Below are 26,122 nucleotides of genomic sequence, written 5' to 3' on the forward strand. Positions count from 1 at the left end.
GGAAGCAGTGGTGGCTGGTGAGGGTGACTCCAGGGAGGGCGCTGGCCCTGTGTCCCTCCCCCACCCCACCCCCGCCCTTCTCTGCTCATAAGCCCCTCCATGCCCCACTAAATCCCCCCAAGCGCCTCCTTTCCCTGCCCCAGCTATATCCCTGCTCCTCCCTTCCCTACCCTTGCTCCCCCCAGCAGTGCCACAGCCACTGTGGGCCCAGGGGTGGGAGGGGGGCCTGGCTCCCTGCTGATGGGGTGGAGCTTAAGGCAGTCCATCCCAGGCCCCCCACCTCCCGTGTCACTTGAAAGGGGCCCGGAGCGCCGGCTGCCCCTGCTGCTTTGAAATGCAGGGCCCGGGGGCAACATCACCTTTTGTCCTGCCCCGCCACCCGTCGATGGGCCTGGCTCCACCCCTACACCTCCCCACCCCGCCCTGCTGCACCCCCACACGCCTCTTCTTCCCAAAGGGCTGCTCGAGCTCACGCTGCTCTTGGGCTGGGCCACTCTGGGGGAGTGGCAGGACCGTGCCTGCGCTCACCAGAAGCGGCACGTCACTGACGGGGAGTTGGAGTTGCAGGCGACACGGCACCGCTGCATGGAAGGCAGGTAAGTGCCGTCAGCGCCAGTTCACGGACTGAGGCACAGAGAGGTTTATGTGACTCGCCCAAGGGCAGAGAGGAGAGACAGAAGCAGAGGAAGGCACTGAACAAGAACACCTAACACCTTTCCCTTGTTGTAACCAGCAGACCACACTGCCTTCCTTCCAGGCCTTCCTCAAGAACATAACCATTTCGTACACGCCTCTCCTAGGTAACATGGCTCAGTGCCAGATCAATTGCTGGGCAGGGGGAGAAGGAATCCTCCACAGAGGCCTTGTGTCCTTTTTTCATCTATGGGCAGAATAAACTTTGTTATGTGCACCAAGGTATGTGTGGATGTGCACCACCAATAGAAACACAGGGAGCCCACTGTGGGTGGCTGTGGGCGCTCTGTTAATCAGCTGGGAGGCACCTGAACCTCTCGTTTGGCTGCCCAAGTGCTCAGCTTACAGGGAACTCTGCCCAGAGGGCATGGAGCAGCAATCCAGTGACTTCTGAGGGTCATGGGAATGGGGCTCGGGGCCCCGCTGTCTCTCCCCACCCTTCCTCCATAGCCACACGACGAACAGCCTCCAAAAGCTCCCTTCCCAGCATGGGCTGCCCCATAGTCTGACCGCCTCCCACTCCCCAGAGCAGGGCAGGACCTGTCTGTGTACAATTCCAACCACTACCCGACTGACGTGACCCTGTCCCCTCACCCTCAGTGGATTCCTGGACCTTCAGGCTGGCGTTAGTAAGGAAGTCAGAATAGAGGCTCACAATGGTCTCTTCTTGCCTGAAAATGTATGAACCTCTGACCCACGACCCAGCTCCTCCTGGCCCGGCCTTGCCATTGCCAAGCACTCAGAATTCCTGAGTGACAAGCCCTTGCCCCACACCAGGAGCTTGGTTTAAACCAGAGCTGGGCAAAATATGGCCCATAGACCAAATCTGGCCTGCCAAGCTGCCACATGCAGCCTGCAGATGCAGAGGGCAGCCTTAGGCAGGCTCCGTGCCTGCCCCACATGCCAGTCCAAAAAGGGGCAGCGGGACCCTGTTAGATTTTCAATAGCCACGAGCAGAGTGGAGGGGGGCAGAAGCTTCATAATCCCATTGGCTGGTTTCTAGCCAATGGGAGCATCCAGATTACAGAACCCCTCCTCCTTCCTTCAGTCTCCTAGCTGTTCACAGAAGCACATGGCTGGGCAGGCAGGCAGCCTTCTTAACAAACCTGCGGGGCTGCTGGCTGGGAGTTGCCCAGATAAGTCTCATAGTCACAGTCTGCCTCTGGCAGCCCAGACCCTCTGTCCCCCAAGCCCTCTGCCTGCCCAGTACATAACCCAAACCCTCTGCCCCTTCTCCTGCACCCATGCCCCTCCCAGACTCCGCACCCCAGTGCCCTTCCCTAGGTCACAACACAAAATCCTGCACGCCCTCTTGCACCCCAATCCCTGACCCCAAGCTTCCTTTTGCAACCAACCTCCTTCCCAGACCTGGCATCTCCTCCACTAATATCATGGAAGAGTGCAGTCCTTGACCACATTCCAAATTCTTGGCATGCTCCCCTCCATCAAACTTATTGCCCGCCCCTGGTTTAAACCCGTGAATTGCCTTCTGGGTTCTGAGCCTCTAGGGTTTCTCCTCTGCAACCAGGAGGGACGGAAGCTTGGGCTATTTCTCATGAAAATGGGGATGGTCTGATGTCACCACATAACTCCAAGAGCTGGGGCTTTAAGACAGAACATCAAACTTCATGAGACGTGGTGAAATCGCACGACGGGTGGTACTATATGCAAAACAAGCGGTGGGGATCGATGTGTGTGAACTGGACTCTACCATAACTGCCTAGTACATGCAAAGTGACCTACATTCGAGGCTGGTCTTCATTATCTTCATGGTACAGGGATATGACTTCTTTCCCAATGGAGAACACCCAGATCAAACTCTAGCTAGGTCCTTGTCACGGTCTGGCTGGATGTCAATCTGTGTTCATCACTGGCAATCTATGAGGCCATATAAGCTTCCAGGTTGCATAGCAACGGCACTTGGTAAACACATGTTGCAGTTCATCCATCTCCCATCCAGTGAGTGAAATGGGTTAACCCAAAAACCAGATAGTGCAGCAGTTAATTCGCATGATTCGGGAAAGATCTCAGTGGGGAGTAGGGAGGGGGAGGGAAGTCGCTCTCTCAGGCTATCAGGAGGGATAGTTTTCAGTCACAACTTTTAAGAGCACAGGTTGAACCTCTCAAATCCAGAACTCTTTCATCCAGCACCATCTGTAATCCGGCATGATCTTAGTTAGCCGGATGATCACTTATCATGGGTGTGGCCATGTTTCCCGGGGTCCCATAAAGTTTGTTTCCAGCCACCAGCCCTGGCTCTCAGTGTTCTGTGCTGTGAAGTTAGCTGTAATTTACCCCTACATGTCTTCTCAGAGGCCAGTCAGCAGTGGAAGTGTTGGTAATGTGCTAGACAATATTGACCTCCTGAGGTTTGTCAAATTCTCTCGTCTGGTGTTGGTCAGGTCCCAAGGGTGAGGTTCAACCTGTACACAGGATATGTTTATGCTGTCCACAGCACCGAGCCTTCCACCATAAGACTCTAGCTCCGGAGGCTGATGCTCCTATGCTAAAAAATGCCGTGTCCATGTCGCAGCTCAGGCTCTGAAACCTGTCCCCTCGCCCTCAGTGGGATTCCTGAATCCTCAGCTTCAACCTCTAAGTGCTGCCCACACAGCTATTTTGGAGCACCACTGTGAGCTCTGCAGCCCTAAGTGCGTAGGGCCAGACTGGAAGACTTGCTGCCATGATTCACTGAACTCTGCTGAGCGCCCACACCAAGCGCTAAAACGTAGACGCCCGGCTGAGGGTGGCTAAGCAGGTTGTGGAGGGCAGGGAGCAGTGTTCCTTGTAAGCTGAGTGCTTGCGGCCACCCGGGAGAGACTCAGCTGTACCCCAGCTGATTAGCAGAGCACCCTCGGTGCCCACAGCATGTGTTATCACAGCTGCACATGCCTCGGTGCACATCACAAAATTTATTCCACAAACTGATGGAAAAAAATGAGAGGATGGACTGGTGGGGAGAAGTGTCCATCTCACTTGCCGCTTAGCCCACCACAGCAAACGGATGTAGGGCAGGCACCCAGCCAAACCACAACCAGGTAGCCTGTGAAACATAGCTGCTGCACCCTCATGTGGTACAGACAGATTCCGCCCCTGGATATCATGGTGGTGAGTGACAGGAATTACAGTATCTGTCTAACATCGGGTGCTTTCCCCTGCCAGAACCAGAGTTTCCTTCACTGATGGTGCTTTGTTCCACTCTGTTTTCCCAAATAACTCATTCCTTTTAAACCAGAACCTGAGTTATGTCCATGGCCCTTCAGCCTCACTAGTCATTGATACTGGCAGATGATACTGATTTCCTGTCAAAATGATGATGGTGGTAAAGAATATGATAAGTATCTATGCTCAGTCCCAAAGTTTGCGTGTTATAATTAACTAATTAGTTCCACTGCATCCTGTTTCCATTTAAGTTTAGGGGAAAGCTCCCAATTGGAGAACAGTGGTTTGAGCATTGGCCTGCTAAAGTCAGGGTTGTGAGTTTGGTCCTTGAGGTAGCTGTTCAGTAACCTGGGGCAAGTAGTTTTTTTTGTTTTTTTTTTTTTTAACATAAAAAGGATGGTGCTCAGTCCTCCCAAGAGGGCAGGGGACTGGACTTGATGACCTCCCAAGGTCCCTTCCAGCTCTATGAGATGTGCATCTCCATATTATTAGTACTGGGCCTTCATGACAGAGCTGGGACTCAGAGCCTTCTCTGCTTTGTGGGTGCCCTTGGTTTTCTCATCACTTTCCAATCTAGTTATTACACAGCCTGGAGATGCTGCATCTGAAGAACACTGTGTGAGGCCATGCTATCGATTGCCCTCCTGAGTCACCAGCTGTCAAACTAAATAGGTTAAGCATCTCATTAAGGGAAGAGGATTGAAGACTAATTAGGGAATAGAGAGCATAAGGGAATCAGACTTACCCGCTAAGAGAGACGGAAGACTTCACTGTGGACTTCATGATGACTTGCTGATAGTACATGATCTAAGAGGAAGAGATACGTTGTATGGTTAGCAGAACGGCAACCATTTAGGTGAAAACTGGGCACCTCCTCCCCACTTCTGCAAGACAGCTGGACAATTACAATAGTTCCTGCATATCCCCTAAGAAGTGGGTGCCCGATGGAGCCTCAGAGTCATTGAATTATTTTATCCCCACGGTTATTTTCATTAGGGTTTTTCAAATGTCAAGAGAATATAATGTGCAAGTAATTATCCAGAGCTCCCCACAACATAATAGCACTTCTGCCTGCACAATGAGTCTGATCACCTACAGATGTTCTGGAGGATTTAAGCATGCAATTATCATTGCAGTTTGGCTGTCTCTATGTTGGCAACCTCGGGGGTGTTTCCCATTATGGCTCTACTGCTGGTGCCAATCCATCCACATCCAGACAGAAGTGTTTTCACCACATGGCCTAGTCCCACTCAGAGCCTTCCGCCGCCTGCTGGCACTGATGGCAGTGCAATGCGGGGAGACTCTTGAAAATGTATTCGACTGACAATGTTTGGAGGCAGGAACCACACTGATCTATGTATAAGAAACACTAACCTTAGGGCACTGATGCAAAACAAATGCCAACAACAATAATAAGAGACAAACAGCTAATATTTGCAAAGAGGTGAAAGTTCAATTACCTCTCTTCTATAAACATCAATGGTTTTTTTCTGCAAAACAAAGAAGCAAAAGCATTGAAGATGGGGTGTGGGTGGGGGAAGTGCTCAAAGCTACTCCTTAAAATGCAATTCCAGGATTCCCTACTGGGCACCTTTCTGCTGTTTAATCCTTATTACAATTAAAAACAAATACAGGCCAGCAGCTCGTTTAATCAGGGTATCATCAGTGCTAAGTGCATCTATATACCATATGTGGGTAGACGTACGCATTGCATAGCGTTGCCTACGCCATCACAGCCTGTGTGCATTCAGTTACAGGGTTATTCTAATGGAGCTAAAATAGACTCAGTTAGCAGACACAGATTCCATCATTCAATAGCAGTTAAAGGAGGCAGGGACCAAGTAAAAACAGCACAATTAAAAAGCAGTGGAAACAATATCTGCTGTGTAAAGGGGCTTCAATTGTTCAGACTATGTTATATGTCATCCATCAATGAGCACGCAATTGATGGCAAGACATTAACTGCAGGGTGTTTATTCATGCAGCTTCCTTTGAAGCACAGAGTAAGTTATTTTTCTTGAGTAAACTGGAGGAGAGAGGAGGAAAGGCAGGTAAAGTCAGAGATCTTCCCGGAAAGCCTACAAAACCCTGCACAGGCTTTTAGCCCTGCGTCTCTCATTAAATTTACGCAGCTCATCTGCCCCATGTGATCTTTGGAGCTGCAGCTCGGAATTCTCCCATCTAATTAACATGGCGGGAAAATCAGTGACATGGACTGCGCTGTGGGAGGCTAGCGCTGGCAAAAACTGCCAGGTTGGCAGCCCTAGAGACATTTGCAAACATGAGGTTAGATGTTTGTCTTTCCAAGGAAACGTTAGATTTTTCAGAATCGGTACCTGCCATGTGAGTCGCATAAATATGCCCAGCACTACAGATCTGGCCCAGCAGCCAGGTGTTGGACACTTCTGACTCACCCCCCAAAAGGAATTCACTCCCTCCACTCTCTCCTAACTGACCCATACTCCCCTTAATCTGTAGTGCCACATTTGGTTGCTATGATCAGAGAGCAGCTTCTCTCCAGATGCACACAAGCACCTTTTTACACCTCTGGCGGGAGAACATGTGCACAGTTAGCCGAACCCCAGCTGTTTCTGACAAGATATACTCACCGCCGTGGTGACAAGAGCGGGATACGCAACAGAGCATCCAAAATGCACCATGGTGCCACAAGTGTGGCCGGCGTGACACTAACACAAACTATTCCATGTGATACTAACACACAGCTCACCTGTACAACATGCTAAGCAGAAGTTCTTTTTCAGAGACATCCATTGGAACTATCATGAATAGATCTGACCTGCTGCAGTGGATGCAACCTCAGCTGAAGCTAGCAGGCCAGTAGGAAATGCAAAAATAATTTCTGCACCAATGGGAATGATCCCCCACTAGACACATGCAGGACCTGATGTGAATGAGAGTGAGGCTTACACATGCAGGGGAAAATGCAACCCCTCAGAGTGCAATCAGGTCTCATGATTGCGGAATCCAGTGGCCTCAGGTGTCAGGGCAAATATCACTGGTGGAGGACACAACTGCTCTGCTTAGGTGGACAAGACTGGGAAGCAGCAAGTGCTGTGACAAACTGGGAAGGGGAGAAATTATTAACAAAGGCTCCAATCCTGTCGTCTGTGTATAGGCAAAACTCCTGTGGAAATCAGTTGCCGTCCGTAACATTCAAGGAATCAGGCTCAGAGTGTAACGCTCCCAAGGTACCAATGGATCAGTATTGGAATGCTTGAAGACAATGGGCTGCAGGGCTGCGCTTGACTCTGCTTGAGTCTGGGCTGCAGGTTCATTATTTGCAACAGGCCTGTTATTCTGCTCATAAGAACAGAAGAATGGCCATATAGGGTCAGACTGAAGGTCCATCTAGCCCAGTTTCCTGTCTTCCAACAGTGACCAATGCCAGGTGCCCCAAAGGGAATGAACAGAACAGGGAATCATCAAGTGATCCATCTCCTGTCGCCCATTCTGACAGACAGAGGCTAGGGACTCCATTCCTGCCCATTCTGGATAATATCCATTGACGGGCCTACCCTCCATGAGCTTATCGAGTTCTTTTTTTGACCCCGGTTATAGTCTTGGACTTCACAACACCCTCTGGCAAGGAGTTCCACAGGTTGCTCATAGTTACTTTGCTAAGTCTAAGTGAGCTCTGCACCCACTATGTCTTTGACACTGAACCTGATTCTGGGCCCAGTGAAGGCAATGTGAAAACTCCTGTTGCTTTCAATGCAGCATCAGGTCCACTGAAAGCACCATGAGAGCTGATCGCATACTACATATGGGGACTAAGGTTCAGCCTATGCTTACGCACATTTCCTGTTCTGACTTGGTGCTGCTGGTTAACTTGCACTATTAAAGCCACAGAGAGATTCCTCACATTTCTACTTGTGTTGTCTTTACTTCAGATCTAATTGTTGTAGCCATGGAGAGCAGAAAATCATCTACCTCTACCCATTCTCACAGGACAGACTAAAATCTACTGCACTTCTATTAACTTAGAATCACAGAACACTAGAACAAGAAGGGACCTCAAGAGGTCATTGAGTCCAATTCTCTGCCCCCTTGGCAGAACCAAGTACCATCTAAATCGTCTCTGATAGATGTCTATCTAACCTGCTCTTAAATCTCTCCAGTGATGGAGATTCCACATCCTTCCCAGGCAATTTATTCCAATGTTTAACTACTCTGACAGGAACATTTTAGAAGCATCTTCTTTGGAAAACTACAACTCTGTTCAAGCCAAACTATTTCATGTATAATGGGAATTTGTTATCTTCCTGAGGTGTCCTGAGAACTTTTACGATGTATCAAGTCCTGGCTAAACTATTCTGCTTGCAGAGGTATGAGGGTGGCTGATGCGGCTAATTTAGGAAAATCAATGGGTTAGCTCGCAGTACATCAGAAAGAAAACTCTTCTGAATTAAAGTCCTTTCCTTGGTCCCCTCCCCATCTGCATTATCACAAGTGGATGTTTCTGACAGGAACAGTGCAGTTGGATTAGGAAAGAAAAAGGAAGGGTGCCAGCACAGTGGGTAGAGGACAGCTTGTACGGAAGTTAAGATGCTTTAGTCTTCTACAGCAAAACAGATCGAGGGCCTCAGAGTTAGGCAGCCATGCCACACACAGGAGAGACAAATCACTGGTGGGAAAGAGAAAAAGAGAGAAGGGGAAGAGTAAATTAAAGGTTACTTAGAGCAATAGAGCCATGAATGAAATTAACATGGGTGGTCTTCCGAATAAACTCAAAACTCTTCTCCAATTAGTCTGGGTTGTAAGGTTACATCTGAGCACGTAGCGGTACAGTACAGATCAAGCCTCTGTAATCCGGAACTCTCTTGCCCGGCAATCTCCGTAATTCAGCATGCTTTTAGTTGCTGGGTGACCACTTACCATGGTTGTGGCCAAGTTTTCTGTGGTCCTATAAAGTTTGTTTACAGCCACCATGCATGGCTCTGTGTCCTTTGCTGTTATTTAACTGTAATTTACCCCAAATGTCTTCTAAGAGCCCAATCAGGAGTGGAAGTGTCAGTAACTCTGCTAGACAATATTCACCTTCTGTGGTTCAGCAAATTCCCCCATCTAGCACCACTCAGGTCCCGAGGGTGCTGGATTAGAGAGGTCCAACCTGTATTCCTTTGGAAAGGCTTCTTGAGCATTCAGTTGACATTTAGGGAGGGGTCCTGCCTGCTCTCAATGCCCATTGTATTCCCTTCAGTGAGGAGCCGGGGATGCAGGGTTGGGCTCTTGGAAAGCCAGCCTTGGGCAAGATTAATGGGTTTGTTTCTGAAGCAGGAGGAGTGACCTTGGAAAGGAAGGCCCCACTGCAGGACCTAATGTGGCACTGCGATGAAGAGGTGGGCGTAGGGAGCCTCTAGGGGAAGAGGCCAAAATCCTGCCATCTGCTCCATTCCTAATCTGAGGGCCACGAACAGGGGTAAGGGGTCATGGCTCCTGCCCCTCTCATATTGCTAAACTGGAAGAGGATCCCAGCTAGATGGGAGGAGGATCCAAACTGTAGCGGGAGGCATCATGCCAAAGGGGTCCTGGTGTGGCAAGGGCTGAGAACCACTGAGCAAGCTGACCACACTCGCCCGTGGGGTGGATTTTAAAGATAAGGCTAAAAGGAAACATACAAATTCACCATGGACCTCACAACATCCTCTGGCAGAGGCTTGTGTGAGTTTCACTGGGTTTGCAGGATAACACCCACGGGGTATGGCTCTAGGCAGTTGCATTTGCCTCTTGCTTTTCCCAGCACTAAATTCCCACCAACCTACCCACAGGCCTGGGAGGTGATTTAAACACACAGATTCTGAAAGAGCAACTGAATCCTCCCAAAGGCACAAAACCCTGAGGAAGTCACTTCCTTCTTGGTCACTTGGCCCCAAAAATACTCCCCAAATCATCCACCTCTCCCTGCAGCTCTGGGGCCGGGAATTGTTAGCTCCCAGTCCAGCTCCCAAAGCTTCCTCCCCATCACCAGCCAGCCATGGATTTAGTCCCCTGGGTGGGAGTTTCGGGGGAAAGCTGAGGACTGGATGGGCCACGGAATGGCTCTGCCCCCTCACCATTAGAAATAACACTAGAACATTGCTGGAGCAGGGAGCAGAAAGGAGCAATCCGCTGCACTGGCTATGCAGAGAGAACCAAAGAGCCGCAGCCTCAGAGCTCTCAGTCTGGCAGTGTTTTACAAGCTGCTGTAAGGCAGCGAAAGGAGTCCCAGCCCCCCTCGGCTGCGCAGCGGTACTTGTCTCCCCTTCACAATAATTCCAATGGTCGCAGTATTCCCCACCAGGGTTCCCTGGAAGCTGAGTGCTTCGCCAGCCACCCAGGAGAGACTCAGGTGCCACCTGGCTGATTAGCAGAGCGCCCAGAACCACTCACAGTGTGTGTCTGTATTGGTGCACATCCATGCATGCCTTGGTGCATGTAACAAAATGCATTCCGCGCATGGATGGGAATGCTGAGCCCCACCTCAGCAGATCTGCTTTCATTGTTTCTGTCTCCACTAGAAACCCAGCCTTGCCACTTGTAAATGCTCTGTGCATCCTGGTCCTCCTCTGGCACCTGCAGCTGCCAATTTAGTGCCCAGCCAGTCCAGGTGTAAATCTACCACACATTAGCTTGCCGCTCACTAGTGAGGTCATGCGGCTCCTGCTGCCACACTTTGAAAGCTTCCTAGTGCCCCGGACATGCTGCTTGTTTGAGCAGGAGTATGACAAAATGCATGAGGGAGCGGTCACAGGGCTGACCATTGGGCAGCAGCTACTGCATCATCAATTCAGCCCCCAGACAAGCCTTTAGGTTGAATTCAGAGACCCACTGAACAAACCACCACTTTTCCCCAATGCACTCTGCATACAGCTCCCATTCCAGCTCAGAATCACAGAACACGAGGACTGGAAGGGACCTTGAGAGCTCATCGAGTCCAGGCCCCTGCCTTCATGGCAGGACCGAGCACCATCTAGACCATCCCTGTTAGATATTTATGCAACTTGTTCTTAAATATCCCCAACGATGGAGATTCTACAACCACCCTAGGCAATTTAATCAGCTTCCCAATGTGCCGTGCCTCCTCTCCAAAAAAGAGAGACATCCTGCGCTTGGATATATACAGGAATCTCATGCCGCGACCAAGAGTCATTTACCATATTCCCTTAACGAGGGTGAAGCAGATTAATTGAGTAATACCCTTCAACAATTATCCAGCGCAGAAGCCTATGGGTCCTCCAGGCTTACATCAAAATGCCAATGAATAAAGGACTCCAGCCAGTCTCATCTGACTGTCATGTACTCTACAAAGCATTCTCCATTGCGAGGTTTATATGGGCAGCCACGCAGCATCCACTGCCCCGTCGTTCAGGAGGAAACTCCAAGGGCAGCCTGGCTGGGAACCCCGCACAGCCACACAGCAAGTGAAAGGGGAACGTGACTTCGAATCAGGACTCTTCTGCATGACGCAACCCTGAAGTGAAGCACTTTGGACACAACCCAGAGCTCTGGCGCTGAACGCAAGTGGGGCCGTTCGCCAGCGGCGGGGGATTAACCCCTTGTGTGCTGGTGGAAATACACCTGGTGTGCTCTAGGGCAAAGTGCCCCCGGGTGCTGTCCTCAGTCAGCAGGCAGAATGTTAGTGGGCCCCCCACTAATCAGCGCAGAGCACAGAAGGAGTAGTGTCTGTGCCAACAGGGGTCAGAATAAAGGGGGGTGCAGATGGGGGGTTGGAGCTGGCATTCTGGGTCAGGCCCATCTCTTCCTATCCCGCCATGGAGTAAGGGGGGGTTGGAAGTAACATCTGAGGAGACCTGGGGTCTGTTTTCACGCTGATTGTGATTCTGAATTGCTGCCGCCCAAAGGTAAGGGCCAGATCCTCGGCTGGTGTAAATCAGCACAGCTGATCTGAGGATGAGGCTCCACCGGGGAGAAGATGTCACTGTTCAGGACACTGGCGGGATTACGACATTTCGCCGTGCTTATGTGTCCCTTGTCACCACTGTGCCTTAGCCCCTCCTGCACTGCCGGGGGTAGTGGCCAGAAGCCCCGAAGACCCTTTTAAATTGCCTGGGCCCCTGATCAATTGCACTCTTTGACTCCACCCCCATCAACGGGCCTGAGTCACACTGCCCACTGCTACCCAGACCTCATCTCCCTTCTCAGCACGAACCATTCTCTGGCAAACTGGCTCTTCGCCAGAACCAACTGGCAGCTCTGCCAGGCACTGCGAAAAGTGGACTGCACAGTCTGCTCTCCCATGGGGACTGTGGCCTCACAGCAAGCCCAAAACTATGAGAGACAATGGGGAGTCTGATAAAACCCTTTTGAAGATGCATATCTTTTAAAATCTATTGGTCACCCTACAGCTACAAACCGGGGTTTGAACCCTTCCTGCCTCCAGCCTCTTTTACGGTTACATCTCTTGGAGCCCACACTCTTCCTGCCTTAACACTGGCCTCTCCATTCCTGCTCGCAGTGTTGCGACACTGCTTCTAAACGTGAAGTAATTGCTCATGCTGTCCTCGCTGGGTGAAAATCCCTCCCATCACTTTATTGCGGACCTCTTTGGCTATCGTAACCTAAACTGAAAAATACTGTTCTCTGATTAATTTTCTGGCTCTTCCAGCTTCTGCATATTGGGTTAAGTTTTTTGTTTATTTTATTGACCCATCCGCCTGACACTCTTGAAAGGGGTATTAGAAACTGTGGAAGTAGTTAATGTTAATGGCAGCAGCAAATGCTGTCATTTTAATTAGCAAATGTGCCTAACATGAGCATATTTATCAGTAAGCTCTACAGATATTCACAGATTTTAAGACCAGAAGAGACTACTATGATCATCTATTCTGACATGCTGCATCATACAAGCCTGAGAATTTTACCCGCTAATCCCAATAACTTGTGGTTGAAATACAGCTCTTCTTCTAGAGAGACACCCATCCTGGTTTTAAAAGCATTAAAGTGATAGTGAATCGATCACATACTTTATTAAGTTGTTCCACTGGATGACTGAAAATCTGAAATCTGCATCTTGCTGGACTTTGTCCAGCCACAGTCCACTGGTCAACTCTAAAAGCCACCTCACAAGTGCCATGACTCAGCTGCTGTTTATTCCAAAAACCCCTGACAATCATCTAGGCAGTGGGCAGCTTGTACAATGAACAATCCCAGGCAAGGCTCTGATATGGCTCATTCCTAAATCTGCTTCAAAGAATTCATTTTGATGTCTGAAATTAATTATCAATGGGAATATTTTTCTCTTCAGCTAGTGAGAGAGAAGAAAACTAATTGGCAGACTAAGATGCAATAGCCTGGGCCTAAGCTGAGTCACAAATAAAGCAGTTGGATTGGTGCACACGTTTGTCCTCGAAAACATCAGTCAGCAGGAACAGGATTTGGCCATCAGAGCGAGATCCCCCAAAGAGCTCAGTGCCTGGTGAGAGAAGTGAAAGTATACTCCTGTGCTCAGCTTCTTGCAGGTTAAAAGCCTCAGGAGTTTGGGGAAGCTGCCCGTGTAGAGGGTCCAGAAAGTCTGGCGTTTTTCAAGAGATGCCAGAAAAGCTGCTTGTCAGATGCTGGCAAGGTCCTGCATTTCAGCCCATTATTCTGGTGCATTATGTCCAATAACTTTGAAATGTAAAAACAGAAGCAGGAGGCATCCTATCCATTTGCGTGTCTGGTTTTTAGCAAAATACCCCAAAACTGCAAAGAAATTCCTCCCCCAAACACCTACTGCTTATTACCACTTTTCTCTTTTCTATTCCCTCTCTCCTTCTGTCCCATTTTTCCTCCGCTCCTTCTCTTTACAGCTTCCCCTTTGTTCGCACTTCTGTCAGTTACTTATTGCAATGGACCAAATGGTGCTAATTTTCATTTATTTACATATGTCCATGTTTTAGATTTAGCATAAATAATCATCCACAGAAGGGCCCTGATTATCCTGCTAAGTATATAAAAATTAAAAAACTGAAAAGCAACAGTGAATTCAACCCATCTACAAACATAAATATTATACCATCCCCAGACACTGCAATCTGCCTGCCTCTAATTATATCTAGCGGGGTTCTAACAGCAGCGCTTCCACTACTTCAGCAGCAGGGGTGTCTCCCAGAGACAGAGGGCAAACAAAGGATCTGATTCTGATCTCCTGCTGATGATAAGGAGTAACTCTACCAAACACAATGGCGTTACACTGACCTGACGTAAAAGAGCAGAGAATCCAGCCCATATTGCAAACAGGGAAAGACGCAGTCCCTGGTCTCTTGTGTTATATTTCTCACTGGTGTTTAAGACATTCTTTAGATCCACAGTAAACTCCAGCGGAATTTTGGATTTCTCTGCAGTTGCTTGTTACTTCTGTCTCCTGGGGCTTATTCTCTGTCCCTTACAGTGTAACTTTTTGTGATAATGTGAAGATTTTGCAGTGCGGCATGTGTGAACATTGGACTGATTTTTCCCCCACATCTTAGCCTTATTGTGTGCATGTGCATTTATGGACAGGGTCCCCTGACAATTCCGAAGCCTGCAGTCCTCCCTTATCTATTGAACAGGGACAAAAAGAGTACACTCTGCCCACCCCCCTGCCAAAACACTTCAACTTGCAGCCCATAAAGAGAGCGCTGCAAATCCCTGGGCATCCGTGGATGGGGATGCAGATATCCGTGCCTCATTTCTGCAGATACAGATGCGGCTGCAAATTTTGCATCTAGAACCCCGCAAATCCTCGGCTATCTGTTTTATAATGTGGAGATCCATGGCTCATTTCTGCAGATACAAACGTGGAAGCAGATACAAATTTTATATCCATGCAATGCTCTACCCAGGAAGCTGAGAGGGTATTGAAGTACATGTGGGCCATTCAGAGCCTGATCAAAGCCCATTGAAATCAATGGAACCTCTCCCACTGAATTCAGTGGGCTTTGGATCCAGCCTTCCCTTCTTGGGCTCTTTGCTGAGAGGCCAACAAGGGCACGCACCGTGCCAGTGAAATGTTTTGCAGTTGTTGTGAGGGCTTTGGTCTGGTAGGAACTGAACTGAGAACCATTCACCTGTTTCACATAAGCCACTGACCAGCCACCAGATGGTTGATGACTTCTGAAAGCATTTGCAAATCTAAAGAGCTTTCCAGGCCAGCTGTAATATTTTGTGTGTGTGTGTGTGTGTGTGTGTGTGTGTGTGTGTGTGTGTGTGTGTGTGTGTGTGTGTGTGTGTGTGTGTGTGTGTTTTTGTTTCCTTTCAAAGGACATTTCAGCAGCTCCTACTTGCAGTAAAGGAGAGAGTACTAAACCCTGGCACTCCACTCTGCTTCTCAGTCTCCATGGCAACAGAATCCACTTGGCCAAAGCAATTATCTAGCTCTAACAGTGGAGATGTTTAAGGGCCGTCAGGAACATGAAAAGTTTATCAGCAATACGGTGAGCTTTAGCAATGCAACCACCACCTTTGATGGATGAGCAATGCTCTGCCTTCACTCACCTAGCTGCCCAAATGTGCTGTCAGCGGTGGTTCTAAGCATGTAAATATGGGACCACTTGTTTCATGGGCTCCATTGTTCACTTTCATCAGAGCCATGGGTGAAAGATAAGAATGGTTCTAGCTACCACAGCATAGACTTAATCCTACAGGCCAGTGGGTCTCAACCTTTCCAGACTGCTGTACCCCTTTCAAGCACCTGATTTGTCCTGAGTACCCCAACTTTCACCTCCCTTAAAAATGATTTGCTAACAATATCACAGAGAAAACCACAAAAGTGACCTAACACACTATTAGTGAAAAATTGCTTTTGCTCTCTTTTTTACCATACATTTATAAAACAAATCCATTGGCATATAAATATTGTACTAACATTTCAGTCTGTAGTAAATAGAGTTGTATAAATAAGTCATTAAATGAAATTTTTGTTTGTACTGACTTTGTTAGTGTGTTTTACGTAGCTTTTTATACAACTAGGCAAACACCCCTAAAGCAGTAACACAGAGATAGCCATGCTAGTCTATATACTACCAAAACAAAAAAGCAGTCAAGTAGCACTTTAAAGACTAACAAAATAATTTATTAGGTGATGAGCTTTCGTGGGAGAGACCCACTTCTTCAGACCATAGCCAGACCAGAACAGACTCAATATTTAAGGCACAGAGAAAAATTATCAAGGTGAACAAATCAGAGAGTAGAGGGGCGGGGGTGGGGGGGAGTCAAGAATTAGATTAAGCCAAGTGTGCATACAAGTCCCTATAGTGACCCAGAAAATTCCCATCCCGGTTCAAACCACGTGTTAATGTGTCGAATTTGAATATAAAAGAGAATTCAGCAGCCTTTCTTTCAAGAGTGTTGTGAAAATTCCTCTTCAGTAACACGCAAACTCTTAAGTCATTAACAGAATGGCCCACTCCATTAAAACGCCGGCGAACAGAAACCCCTAAAACAGAAATGGAGGCTGGACTCAATGACCTCCTGAGGTCTCTTCCAGCCCTAGATTCTATGAACAAGCGACCCACAGGCCGGATGCAATTCACCAGGGCTAGCCACCGGAGGGCAACAGAATGCTTTATTTACCTGCACAACCTCAGTTACAGTCACTCAGAGCTCCCATTGGCTGCAGATCGCCATTCCCAGCCAATGGAAGCTGTGGGAAACAGACCAGAGCTGTGAGAGACAAAGGCTACGTCTACACGTGAAGCCTACATCGAAGTAGCCTATTTCGATGTGGCGACATCGAAATAGGCTATTTTGATGAATAATGTCTACACGTCCTCCAGGGCTGGCAACGTCGATGTTCAACATCGACGTTGCGCAGCACCACATCGAAATAGGCGCAGCGAGGGAACGTCTACACGCCACAGTAGCACACATCGAAATAAGGGTGCCAGGCACAGCTGCAGACAGGATCACAGGGCGGACTCAACAGCCAGCCGCTCCCTTAAAGGGCCCCTCCCAGGCACACTTGCACTAAACAGCACAAGATCCACAGAGCCGACAACGAGTTGCAGACCCTGTGCATGCAGCATGAATCCCCCGCTGCAGCAGCAGCAGCCAGAAGCCCTGGGCTAAGGGCTGCTGCACACGGTGACCATAGAGCCCCGCACGGGCTGGAGAGACAGCGTCTCTCAACCCCCCAGCTGATGGCTGCCATGGAGGACCCCACAATTTCGACGTTGCGGGACGCGGATCGTCTACACGGTCCCTACTTCGACGTTCAACGTCGAAGTAGGGCGCTATTCCGATCCCCTCATGAGGTTAGCGACTTCGACGTCTCACCGCCTAACGTCGAAGTTAACTTCGAAATAGCGCCCGACGCGTGTAGCCGCGACGGGCGCTATTTCGAAGTTAGTGCCGCTACTTCGAAGTAGCGTGCACGTGTAGACACAGCTAAAGTGTCCAGCGGCCTGATGGGCTAACCCTGGCAAACCACATCCAGCCCATGCACTGCTTATTGCCCACCCCTGCCCTAGAAGACCTCTGCGTGGTATGCATCATCTGGTTGGGAACCAATGGTAGCGACAAGTCTATGCAGGAGGCCAGTCACTTCCTTCATTTACATTCTCAGACCAAGAGCATTACTCTGATTGATTTAAGGAAGGAGGCAAGATAAGCAATGTGAAGCTTCCAGATACTATTTCTAGGGCTGAATTCTGCTCTCTCTCTCTCTCTCTCTCTCAGAGCAAATCCAGAGTAACTCTGCTGCACTCAGAAGGAGTGAAAAATCAAATAACTGTACAGTCCTGGATGTGGACTGTTTCTACACTTCATACAGCTAGTTTGAGTATTAATAGCAGCAGCACAAGCAGCTGCAGAGACTGGACAAACCAGGTATGTACTCAGGCAATTAGTACGTGCCACCCGGCAGCACTGTTATTGTAATATGAACAACCCAGATCAGTGGTTCCCAACCGAGGGTGTTGCAGGGGGTCCGTGAAAAAATAAAAGACAAATAAAAATGATCATCGAAAATAAGATTTAAATAAATTGCAAAGTTACAACTAATTATTATTTTTAAATTCAATATCTTCCAACAATGTTATTAATCACGGTCCAAATATCTATGTTGTAGTTTCCTTTTTCATTTCATTTAATTCATTTAATTTCACTTAGTGGCTAGAACTGGCTCGGATAGGGGTCTGCGAATGGTCTGGAGGAGGTGGTCGGGGGCCCGCACTAGTGAAAAGGCTGGGAAGCACTGACCCAGGTCAAAGCTGGTTCACGTATGGCTACACACACTGCAGAGGTGCAGCCTACACCTTTGACATCAGCAGAGATACGCCCTGTGAGTGTAGTGTAGATCTGGAAGCAAGCAGCCTTACCTAGTTTACCTTGTTTTCATTGGGGTCGGTTACTCGGTTCAGTCCGTACTCTAGGATGTCTTGCATGTCCGGCTGTCACAAACAAGAACCAACAATACATTTGTGTCTGCTTTCTCGACACCGCCTTAGTCGCGTGAAGGAATCTGCTGCAAATGAATAAGTCCTCCAATGGGTGGGAAAAGGTAAAACTTCGACTGATCTTTCTGGAGATGACTGTAGCGCTTGGCTGGGGACACATGGGAATGTATGTGGGATGCCCAAGTCAATAAAGCAAGAGACACCTATGAAAGTATAACCATGACGTGTCCAAACATAGCTGAGATCAAGAGATACTCCAGGAAAGATTTAACAAGAGAGATCCAGAGACACCCAGTCACTAGAAGTCAAGGGGTACACACATGGGGAAAACCACGCTCATTCCAGCAATGATCTATACAGAGGAGACACACCTTGATACAGGCAATAAGAAGGGACAAAAAAGTACCATTAGCATGGCTGCCTTGGGCACAAGTGATTTTTTAATCATCCACCATATTTAGATAATGGTCAATAATTGGGTCTCAAGAGTGAGCTCTTATGGGGGAAATGGAGAAACAGACCTGGATAGAAATACTTAATCCAAGTCTAAATCAGAATCAAAAGAACCAAGAACCCACTATCACCAAAGGGGTGGCATCACGCATGAACTGAGGCCAAGGTATTTGAGTGGGGCCAAGTTTCCCAGCAACCGCTTTACCTGAAAGCAAAGCTCTAATCACAGGCTGACATTTGCCTCAGGCTCGAAGCATCCCAGTATGTCACCTGCAGGGCTCTCCACTGGCCCCTGACTCAGCAGATACAATTAAACTGGCTCACTGATTATGCCTGGGATGAGGGAGTGTCGCTCATGGGTACCTGCTGGAGTCCAGTGGCACCCTGGGACCTGCATGGCTTTTCTCAAGAAACACGCTGGTGACACCTGCCTCCAAAATAACAGCCTCCCTGGGACACAAGCAGTTAAGAATAACTGTGCATATTATGGATGCTATGGTGAACGGTTCCTCACTTCACCTTTGAGAGCAAGTCCAAGGGGTTTGGGAAGTTCAGCCAGCAAAGTGGATTAAAGTCTCTGTTTTGGCTCTATGTCCGTCTCTGCCTGTGCGGCACCTGGCCAAGCGCGACGGTCAAGGCAGTACTCCAAGGCACCTTCTCAAAGGTGCAGCCCCTGGCTGAGCTCTCTGGACCCTGTATCTCCAATACAGACTCTACAGCTATGGAGGATGGTCATCTACTCACAGGTGTTCGGTGCACTAGCCAATAGGCTTTCTCCTGACAATCCAGCGCGTACCTGTCTGCCTTCTTCCGTTCCTTTCCTGCCCTGTAAAGCAAAGAATGGCTTTCAAGCCCATCAGAGGGAAATGTGGGTCGTCTTCCCCTTTTGATGACATATTCTTGCCCTTTAGCCACAGTTCCAGGGGATGGGGACAGCACTAAAGGAGTTTTTCCTTGAAAAAGAGCAAGATCGAGAACATGACCCTGTTCTGACTTCCCTCAGCTTTCTGACTGACAGGCTCATCTGGCTGAATCCAGAAGGTGTGACTCTGAGCTGCTTCTTCAGGCCACAAGTAAACGCTGCCGTTTCTGGACCACATGTCTTTCTGTCCTAATTTACAACTTACAACTGGTTTCACCGCACTGATATAAATGAAGGATGCCAGAGACAAGCAGTACATGCTGAACCTCTCTAATCTGGAACGCTCTCGTCTGGTAACATCTGTAATCTGGGATGATTTTAGATAGCTGATACGGCCAAGTTTCTCACGGTCCTGTAAAGTTTGTTTACAGCCACCAGACCTGGCTCGCAGTGTTATGTAAATGTAATTTACCCCTAAATCCATCTAAGAGCCCAGTAAGCAGTGGAAGTGGTGGTAATGCTGCCAGGCACTATTGACCTCCTGTGGTCTGGCAAATCTCTCGTCGGGCACCAATCAGGTCCCAAGGGTGCCCAATTAGAGAGGTTCAACCTGTACAGGGATTCTAGGAGGGGCACTGGCCACATGCTGCATCTCACCTCCTCCCTACCCATGCCACACCCATGCCCCTCCTCCTCTGGTCTGTGAGCCCATCCTCCACCCTCTCCTTGCCCTTGCTCTCCCTTTTCCCCTGCTCCACCGTCACCCACCTCTCTCTGTGGAAGCACTGCACCACTTCCAGTGCATGCAGGGGTCTCCTCCCCACCCTGCCCCTGCAAGGATCAATGCAGCCTGAGAACGAGGAAGATTGTGATGCTCTCAGGCTGCACCACTCAGGGGAGGGCTGGACTGCCCCTGCACACACCAGAAGTGGCACAGTGCTGATAGTGAATGGGGGGGTCCAATGCTGCGGGGGGTGCACGGGACCACCGTGCACCTCTACATGCTACCTCTGAGGGGCACTAGCTTTCGAGTCATCAAACTGTCCCTGAGCTCTGCTGGGATTATTCCCTTCTGTTTGGCCTGGCAGCAATTGGTCAGAATCATAGAATCCTAGGGCTGGAAGAGACCTCAGGAGGTCATTGAGTCCAGCCCCCTGCCCAAAGCAGGATCATTCCCAGTTAAATCATCCCAGCCGTGACTTAAAAACCTCTAGGGATGGAGATTCCACCACTTCTCTTGGTAATTCATTCCAGTGCTTCACCACCCTCCCAGTGAAATAATTTTCCTAATGTCCAACCCCTCTTCCACCTTCCCGCAATTCTGCCACCTCACAGAAGTAACGGATGTTCACTTCTTCTGCAAATCATGCATCTGTATTAAAGTGTCTAAATATGAATGTCCCAGGCCAAACCTTAGGGACCCCAGGGTGGATACTTGTACCACAGCTTGAACATTGGTACCAACACCATGGCCAACCCTCACGATTTTGTCAAGAGTCTCGTGACAATTTCTGTTTTCCATAAGGCCACGTTCCTGGAGTCAACTACAGCAGACCTTCATTTACGTGGGGGCTGCGTTCCCATAACCCAAATTTTGCGTAAGTCAGGGGCGGCCTTTTCTTCCCCAGCAGAACGCAGGTTCTGCAGCTGGGGAAGCAACAGGAGCACTGCAGCTCCTTTTGAAAGGAAAGTCCTGGGGGTCTGGGGGGCAGCTGGGGAGGGTTAAGCCTGGCAGTGGGTTGGGGCCATGGGAGGGGGGCAGGGGGGTTAAGCCTGGGGTGGGTTAGGGCTGCAGAGGGCGGTAGATGGAGTTGAGCTAGAGCTGCGCGGGGGGAGGGAGGATTGAACTGGGGCAGGGGAGAGGTTGAGCCAGAGCCCCGCACGGGGGTGATGGGCAAGAGCCAGAGCCGGGCATGGGGGTGGCGGGTGAGCCGGAGCTGGGTGTAGCTGGTGAGCAGGGCTGCAGGGTGCTGAGCCGGGGCCGCACGGTGACAAGGTGGTTAAGCCAGGGCTGGGAGGGCGCGGGGGTGAGAGTCTGAGTTGTGCTTAACTCACGTTAATGCGAGTTAAGCACAAATTGAAATTGTGCATTTCGAGGGTTTGCTGTAGATGTATGATTCCAGCCTTCACTCGGCAAGAGACAAGGTCGTGTCTAGCCCTTGTGACCATGGCGAAAGCTTCAAAATATGACCCCAATGCACTCTGAAAACTAAAAAAAAAAAGCAGTACACAAATAGCAAGTGCTCCAAATCAATTATTTTTGCATAGCTGAACTATTTCCAAGGCAGTTTCATGATTTTTGGCAAGCCCGACTTGTGATTGCTGAACACTTGGGACTGACAGAACTTCCACCAGGCTTTCTGCAGAAATGTTTGAGGGACACTTTCTGTTGCTCTTCATTTTGGGTCTGAAATTCTGCCCTCAGGTCTATGTGAATGGGGACTCAAAGAGAACCTCTTACAGCTGCAAAGGGTCGAGGGCCTGATTCAGAAATCCCTCCTCCTGCCACGCCGGCACTCTAGTTGCTGGGAGGTTTGCCCAAGAAAGGACTTCTATGCAGCAGGATCAGGCACCTCATTTTCAACAGGAGTTGTAACATATGTAAGGGCAAACACCTACTTTTGCATGTGCAAAGAGGCATTTGCACCTGCAGGGGGGGTACATGCACAGCACCCCGTGTGCCCCTTTGCCTACGAGAACCACGCTGCAGCTCCACACTGTGTGCCAGCAAATTTAGTTGTGCACCTGTGCAAGAGCAAATGGGAGAGTGTGAATTTGTGCGGGCCACTGCCCGCACCCTTGAAACCTTGGGCTAAAGTTTCTCTGCTAAGCACCAGATGCATAGCAGGTGGCATGTGAAGGTAGAATACGCAAGGAGGGCAGGGGAGAATCAGCAGTGCATACTGGGATGCTGCTTGCTTTTCGTTCTCATGACCAGGGAGCGAGGGGAAGTGCACAGATTGTGTGAATTACTCCTCTGCTTGCACCCCTCACTGGCCAGGAGTGACAGGCACGCACTCAAATCGCATGCTTTCCTCTTGCTCCCTGATAGTCAAGACGATGGGAGGAAGAGCAAGCAGCGGCCTGGTACACAGCGGTGCTGCCCCTCCCCCTCCCGAAATGGCGCCCTTGGGAATACAGTTCATATGGAAGCGGTTTTCCCCTTCATGTTCCCAAGGATCTGTTAATAAGCTGCTGTACCATTGCAATGTAATGCTTTTACTTGAACTCTACCATTTGTTTGCGCATCAGATCGACGCCCAGGGCGGATGAAGAAGCAGGTAACAGAATTTGAGAGCGCTTACCTGTACTGCTCTTTGGCCTGCATAATAACAAAATCCCATTTGTAGTTTATTTTTTTATTTAGCAAGCTGTAATGTTCCTGAAATTTAAAACAAACACACAGTCAGTAGAAAAACATGAGCTGCTCTGACATGCCTGGCAATTTCCTGCAGGATTTTTGGAAGACCTCATTCTATTACGTTTATGTATTATTGTGGGACAGGATTGTATATAATCTCTAGAGGAGGGATGTGACAGATGTGAGACTGGGGAGTTCAAAGGACTATACTGAAAACATGGCAGACAAGTGTGGACTTCTGGGACAATAAAAGTGGCATGGATTTCCTGGGGAGAGGTTCAAATTTCCCAGCTTTGATTCTGCAAGAAAACATCTTTCTGAAGAGAGGGTCATTGTCTGCTAATTGCCTGGTCTGGAGGTCCAAGATCAAAGGTCCAAGCTGTATAAAAAAACCTGACTGCTCTGCACAGACGAGGGGTCTGGTTATGGGTCAAAGATGGATGAACTTGTAAACAGAGGGAAAAGAGCTGCATGTCTGAAGGACTCAAACCGAGCAGAGCTAAAGACATGTCAAGGGGTGATCTCAGGCAAGTTTCTAGCAGGCGTGTAGTCTTGGAGGTGGAGGGTTTAGTGTGTTTTCTTTGTAATGCTTAAACGTGGCTGCTTGGAAGGAGCTGGGTGGTGACTCAGAGCTGCAGGTAATACACAGTAAGGAGCAGAAGCAATATGTAGGCACTGGCCTTTTGGGCAATCTGGCTTGCTGGTGATATTACTGTGTAGACAGAGATATATGCAGCCTTAAAGTCAGAAGAGAGGGAGATATGGGTCTCTGCCCAAAAAAGGAGACAGCTGGAAGCCAGAAGCCTAGCATGGGTGTCCTGGGTGGACCAAAGAGGGTGAATAAAAATGCACTATAACAATAACACCCATCAGTCCAGAGCTCTTGGCCTACAGCTCATGATAAAAATATACTCTCCTCTCTGGATCAAACCAGGGTCGGGCTGGTAATTTGAGCTAGAAAACCTGGGTGAGTCTGAAATGAATCTCGATGAGCTCCAGACATGCTGAATACTTCATTCTACCACCGTGGAGAGAGGAACTGGTGTATTGAAGCGATCATTTACTTTTAGCACTTTTGTGCATCAGCAGCTACAGGTTTCACCTCCCAAAACCAGGATCTCTAGCCCAGAAACATCAGCGGTCTGGAACGACCACGGATGTTACTGCACCAAAGACTCTCAGGTTGGAAGGCTGGTAGGGGTTGGGCTGGGTGGAGCCTGGAGAAAGCGGGGCCAGTGGCCCTGGGCAGGGGAGCCCATCAGGGCTTGTGGCCTCGGGTCAGAAGCAGCAGCCAAGCCGAGGCTGAAGCTAGCCTCCATAGGGCTGAGCTGTATCCGGCAGCCTGACCAGGTCGCATCTGACAATCTAGCCAGGGCCGGTGCCTGTGGGGCTGTGGCCGGGGCTGTGTCACCAGCGGGGCCAGAGCTGGAGCCAGCGCCCACGGGTTGGGGCTGAGGCCCCACAGGAAGCCTGGCATGGCCAAGGCCGGTTTCAGTCCAGCAGGGATGAGGGGCTGGCCTGGAGTGAAGGAAACCCCAGGGCAGGTAGTGAAGGGCAGTGGGGCTGGGAGGCTGGCAGAGGGGAGTTCCTGTCGTCTGGAAAATTCCCTCATTCGGGACTGGGCAGCCCCTGATGGTGCCAGACAAGGGCAGTGCAGCCTGTATTTCACAGCCATTCAGAGATGTTACTTACTGGGACTTGATGCAACCAAAGTAGGGAGCGCATCGGAGGCTTTTGGTCACTTTCCACCCTCCAGTCCAGAGGGCAGCTGGCTCAGGCTAAATCAGCCTCAGAACTGACAAAGGCCCAAACCATTGAACATCTTCTTACCTTTTCATACTCTTCTAACATCCCTTTCCTCTTAATATTCTTCTTGGCTAGGTAGATTGCTGGGAAAAAGGCGAAAAGGTCTGGTTACTATATATCTCTCTAAAGTTCGTCCACATAATCAGTGTGATGACCAGTGTTCCCTGTAAGCTGAGCACTTGGGTGGCCACCCAGGAAAGATTCTGGTATTGCCCAGCTGATTAGCAGAGCGCCCACAGCCACCCACCGTGGGCAGCGCGTGGTTCCATTGGTGGCACCCATCTGTACATTCCTTGGTGCACGTAAAAAAATTTATTCAGCCCAAGGATGGAAAAAATTAGAGGGAACAACGGGGGCTGATCCCCGACAAAGCATTTCCCAGACACACGTTCCAATCTCGCAGAAGCTGGCTCCAGGAAGAGAGCCTCAGTAGCTCCGTTCTGCCAGGGATGCGCCACTTGTCAACAGAGAAGAGCAAGAACGGCTGTCCTCCTTCGCTCATGAGCTTGATGGAGTTGATTACGTAGCTTTATGCTAACAAATTATTCCTGCCTTACAGCCTGGGCCACAGTACGCTGGAGTCAATGAGAGGGTTACAACTGGTCTTCAGTCAGCACTGAATCAAACACTTAAAAAGTCAGAACCAGTGTTCCCTGTAAGCTGAGTGCTTGGGCGGCTGCCCAGGAGCTATTCAAGTGCCACCCAGCTGATTGGCAGAGCGCCCAGAGCCGGCAGCGTGTGTGTCTACCAGAGGTGCACACGTGCACATGTCTTGGTGCACATAACAAAATTTATTCCGCACACAGATGGAAACGGTTAGCGGGAACACTGGTCAGGGCCTGTTTTTTTCAGTTGGGGGCAATGTCTTCTTTGTTCTAAAGCTTTTTAAATATTTTCTTCCAACCTTCAAAACCAAACTATGTTATTTTCGGGTCAGTCGTTTGGATTTTGGGACAAATACATGAGGCCCAAAAGAGTCAGGTAAATAGAAGCTGATGACCAGGGCCTCAGAAGAAACCTTGCAATGAACAAATCACTGTGTATTCTAAAGACCATGAGCAGCCCTAGAATAGCCAGAACGATCAGCCCAGTCTTCAGGAGCAGCCTTACAATAACACTGCATCACCAATGAAGGAAACCGATTGATACAGAAACTGGCTTGGGTTTCCAGCTCACGAGGGGCTGTTGTAAGCACCTGTAAAATCGTACAGTAAGTGAAAACCAGCCCTTCCATGGAACGTCTTTATGAACCCAGCTCCTGATCCGAAGCCTTTGGGAGACTTCATGATGGGCACCTCCCTCCCACTGACTTTTCTACGGGCGCTTTGAAAATTTGCCCCTAGCCCATATTATTTGCCCTACCTGATAAGTGGGGGCCACAGATGAGGATACACCCCCAGCATCTTCCCC

At 49.4% G+C, this 26,122-nt stretch overlaps 1 protein-coding gene across 1 annotated transcript in view; it reads right to left on the reverse strand.

Annotated features, from left to right (window-relative positions):
* The window catches only part of RGS9 (regulator of G protein signaling 9), a 73,697-nt gene that overhangs the window by 34,131 nt on the left and 13,444 nt on the right, over positions 1 to 26,122 (reverse strand). Inside the window, exons 6-11 of the mRNA XM_075014741.1 lie at positions 24,737 to 24,795; positions 22,851 to 22,927; positions 19,428 to 19,509; positions 18,162 to 18,224; positions 5,316 to 5,345; positions 4,601 to 4,662 (exon numbers count right to left, since the gene is read on the reverse strand). Of these exons, the coding sequence (XP_074870842.1) occupies positions 4,601 to 4,662; positions 5,316 to 5,345; positions 18,162 to 18,224; positions 19,428 to 19,509; positions 22,851 to 22,927; positions 24,737 to 24,795 (373 nt within the window). The remainder of the gene's footprint in view (positions 1 to 4,600; positions 4,663 to 5,315; positions 5,346 to 18,161; positions 18,225 to 19,427; positions 19,510 to 22,850; positions 22,928 to 24,736; positions 24,796 to 26,122) is intronic.

Source organism: Carettochelys insculpta, chromosome 20 (assembly GCF_033958435.1).
Source record: "Carettochelys insculpta isolate YL-2023 chromosome 20, ASM3395843v1, whole genome shotgun sequence".
NCBI lineage: Eukaryota > Metazoa > Chordata > Testudines > Carettochelyidae > Carettochelys > Carettochelys insculpta.